Source organism: Dipteris shenzhenensis, chromosome 12 (genome assembly GCF_047967505.1).
Source record: "Dipteris shenzhenensis isolate YYH24624 ecotype China chromosome 12, Dip_SZ_1.0, whole genome shotgun sequence".
Taxonomy (NCBI): Eukaryota; Viridiplantae; Streptophyta; class Polypodiopsida; order Gleicheniales; family Dipteridaceae; genus Dipteris; species Dipteris shenzhenensis.
The window spans coordinates 47,999,931-48,003,248 of record NC_141607.1 but is presented as its reverse complement, the minus strand read 5'-3'; the positions used below and the strand labels follow the sequence as shown (position 1 = coordinate 48,003,248).

The window sequence follows — 3,318 nt, the reverse complement described above, 5'->3', positions numbered from 1 at the left end:
AGCGGAAGTCACATCCACTTGAACTTGTTGCACATTTTGTGTGGAAGCCTTCAATTTGCAACACTATTTCTTTACATGGCCATAATTGTTGCAATAAAAACATTTGGGTCAACCTTGGGAATCTTGTGCATGAAGATTTCGTCTATTGCCAAGCTAAGAATTTTGGATATCAATATCCATTGGGGTAGTAGTGTCCACAACCGGTTTAGACTTGATTTGATACAATGGTTGTGAGAATATACCTGAACAATCAGACTCAATATTCGCCTCAATCCTTTGAGCGATTTGAATTTCTTCATGAAATGTAGTAGGACGCTGATCCCTTGTGCATTTGGATATGTCATGTTGCATTCGGGGCCACAAGAAATAAAGCTTCATATCTTCCAACATATTTGGATCTATGTGAGGAAGAATTTGATTAAGCTTCACTGCAAATTGAGAGATAGATTCGCCTATCTTTTGATCACCACCAGATAACTGTTGAAGGGTTGATTGCGTCACATTCTGATGAGCAAAATTCTGAATCAAAAGTTGTTTGAGATGTGGCCAATTGTGTTTGACAGAATTATCCTGTTGAACAAACCTGGTAGTCGAAACACCATCCAAAACCATACATATCTCTAGAGTTTTGTGATCCGAAGACCAGTGACGGTAACAACAACATTCTCAAAGTGATCGAGCCAAGTTAATACATCTTCTGTTGGAAGACCTGCAAATGCACGAGGACGCACATGAGGGTTTGGTTCATCGTGACAATATGGAGGAAAGTAAGCATGTTTTGGTTCATCTCATTACATTGGAATGCTAAGGAAGATACTGCAGAGAACAATTGCTCTACCAACGGTGGTGAAGATTGATCTTGAAACTCAGGTATCATGGAATTATCGGGAAGTTGATGAAAGGGAGAGGAGATACGACTATGAGGATCTGACATGCTACTACAATTGGTTGTGTCTCCACCAAATGTGTGAAATGCTCGAGAAAGAGACAAAACAACAATAGAGACACTAAAGGAAGTGTAACCTCCAAAGAGGCGACGCTCATCTTCTTAATCCCCACACTTGCGAGTTACAACATTCAAATTAGTCCCCAAACATTCAGACTAGTCCCCAATCAGGGGACTATCCACACCACAAAATCACATTTAATTGTAACAACCATGTTCAATTCATCAAAGTGCAATACAAAGTAATACCATAAGTGTATATTATTCGTTATGTATGTATACATTATTGGTGTAATACACCAATACAAGAGATTGTCTTCTTTGCCTCGGCAGTGGCTCTTCTCCTAGGTGCCAATATGGTGGGGTATCCAGAATTTCCGTAGCATCATAAACACACCAATAGAAGCAGCTCCAAAAATTGTGGACTTCAAGCATACAATGATGCAATGTAGCTTTCAATATGGCTGATCCATCTGAATCATGAAGCCTTTCAATCAAGCTAGCATGCCTAGCTTTTGGCATACAGGGCTCCAAAGAACTTCACCGATCTTTATTTTCGAAAACAAGGGCACTCAGGCTTCTGTTCCACAGGACGGACTGAGCTCAGGTTTCTCTTTCGTGGAGTTTAAAATCCACCTTGCCCAGTCACCACGTCTGCGCATTCTATCAACCTGTGATATATTTACCATACGTTATGTTATGAACAACCAATAGAACACAAAGCATCGACATATCTAGCTGCAGACCAACCTGAACTTCTATAACTGTAGATTCACGCAAAGCCTCCAAGATCAGCGTGTGGTTTGCAGTTAGCGTTCGCACCTGTATCATGAAACGAACTTCAGCAGAACAATCACCTTGAGTGCCCCCAATATAAGGTTAACGTGATGTTAGAAGTCTCACCCTTTTGAAGCTTCCAATCAGAGAGAGTCGAACAAAACCTTGCCCGTCCATGTTTCTTCGAAGAAACATGTCCTTGCACAGATTTTGTGGGCTGGAACGAGAGAGAAAGAACATCAACAGACTACAAAAATATCAAATGACATCGTAAACATCAGCGCAATGTCAACAATATGCAGACCTGAAGTAATACTCGATTTGTTTCAGGATCATGAATCGTAGAGTTGCGGCATCAGGCCCTTGGATCATCATTCCTGGTGGTGGTCCAGGAGGGAGTACAAAAAGCCTGGTACCACATACAGGATCTACTATCACGGCCGCTGGTAGATGGTACAAAACACCTCCTGCATGTACAACACCTTACTTCCGGTAAGACATGCCTTTGCCTGCCCCGATTGTAATGCGGAAGTTGAAGCATGTGACACAAGAGAAGGATGGAAACTTACTCTCGAAACTTGCAGCATTAATGAAGCTTGGGCTCGGTTGAGTCAGGCTCCTGGGTTCAACTCCGTTGCCCCTACCATCAGAATCGCGTGTGGCAGTTGGGCTTTTAGGCGATTTTGTGCTGCGAGCTTCGGTTAAACTAGGCCAAGAGGAAGATCCCATCACAGGTTCTGCTGTCCCAGCCGTGGCCGATGGCTTCCGCCATGCGGGCTTCGAGACCTTCTCTGCCGCATTGGGCATATCATGAATCAGCGTTTCTGAATCCTGAGGAAGCGAATTGCCATCCTGCTGCGACCCTGAATATGCCGCCGACCAGCAGCCGAAACTGGTGGAACCAGAGTCCATGGAAGAAGAAAAGGTGTGTGGGGAGGGGGAGCTGGGGGGAAGGAAAAGGCGTCTGAAGAAAAAAATAAGAACGTGCGAGACACTGAAAAGGGTGAAGTAGAACTTAGAAGACAGAAGAAGCCGACAATGAATACGAAGGGATGAATGAATAAAGCTACCAAAGTTGACAGTCCAATATATAGATGTGCATATGCTCAATGAATGGATCTCATGTCTGCCCAGCACTCATTTGTATGATATCCCTACGGCAGGAGGCTGGCATTACAAGGGGTTCAAAATCTCTTGCTTCAGGGATTACGTAGCGAGACAGGGATTACGTAGCGAGTTGACGTAGCTACAACGTCAAGCATAAGATAACGATTGGACGCGGGATAAATTTCAGAGCTTCCTCTCAATTTCTTGCTCCGGCTTGAAATCAAGAGGCTGAATGCCTGAATTTTAATCAAGGAGCCCACTCTAAAGTAGTTTCGGGAATGGGAATCAAAATCCAGGAAAACGCACAAGGATGACACGACGAGCTCGTAGAATTTCAGATTGGTGAAGGGAACTCTCCCGAGAAGGCAGCTCTTATTACAAAAACCTTATCCGTGAAAGTTGTCTCTGCATTAAACATGCAAAGGCATGCAACACAAACATGGGGTAGATAAACGCGATTTTCAGGCAACGCTTGACAAGAAAAGAAA

The 3,318-nt window shown here is 43.5% G+C and overlaps 1 protein-coding gene across 1 annotated transcript; it reads right to left on the bottom strand.

Moving 5' to 3' along the window:
• Nucleotides 1-1,518: 1,518 nt before the first annotated feature.
• Nucleotides 1,519-2,635, bottom strand: LOC147896320 (la-related protein 1B-like). The gene is made up of 5 exons (XM_087382266.1): nucleotides 2,293-2,635; nucleotides 2,028-2,190; nucleotides 1,850-1,940; nucleotides 1,697-1,768; nucleotides 1,519-1,617 (listed from the first exon to the last, which is right to left on the bottom strand). The coding sequence occupies exons 1-5, from the start codon at nucleotides 2,633-2,635 to the stop codon at nucleotides 1,519-1,521; spliced, it is 768 nt and encodes a 255-aa protein (XP_087238392.1).
• Nucleotides 2,636-3,318: the final 683 nt, after the last annotated feature.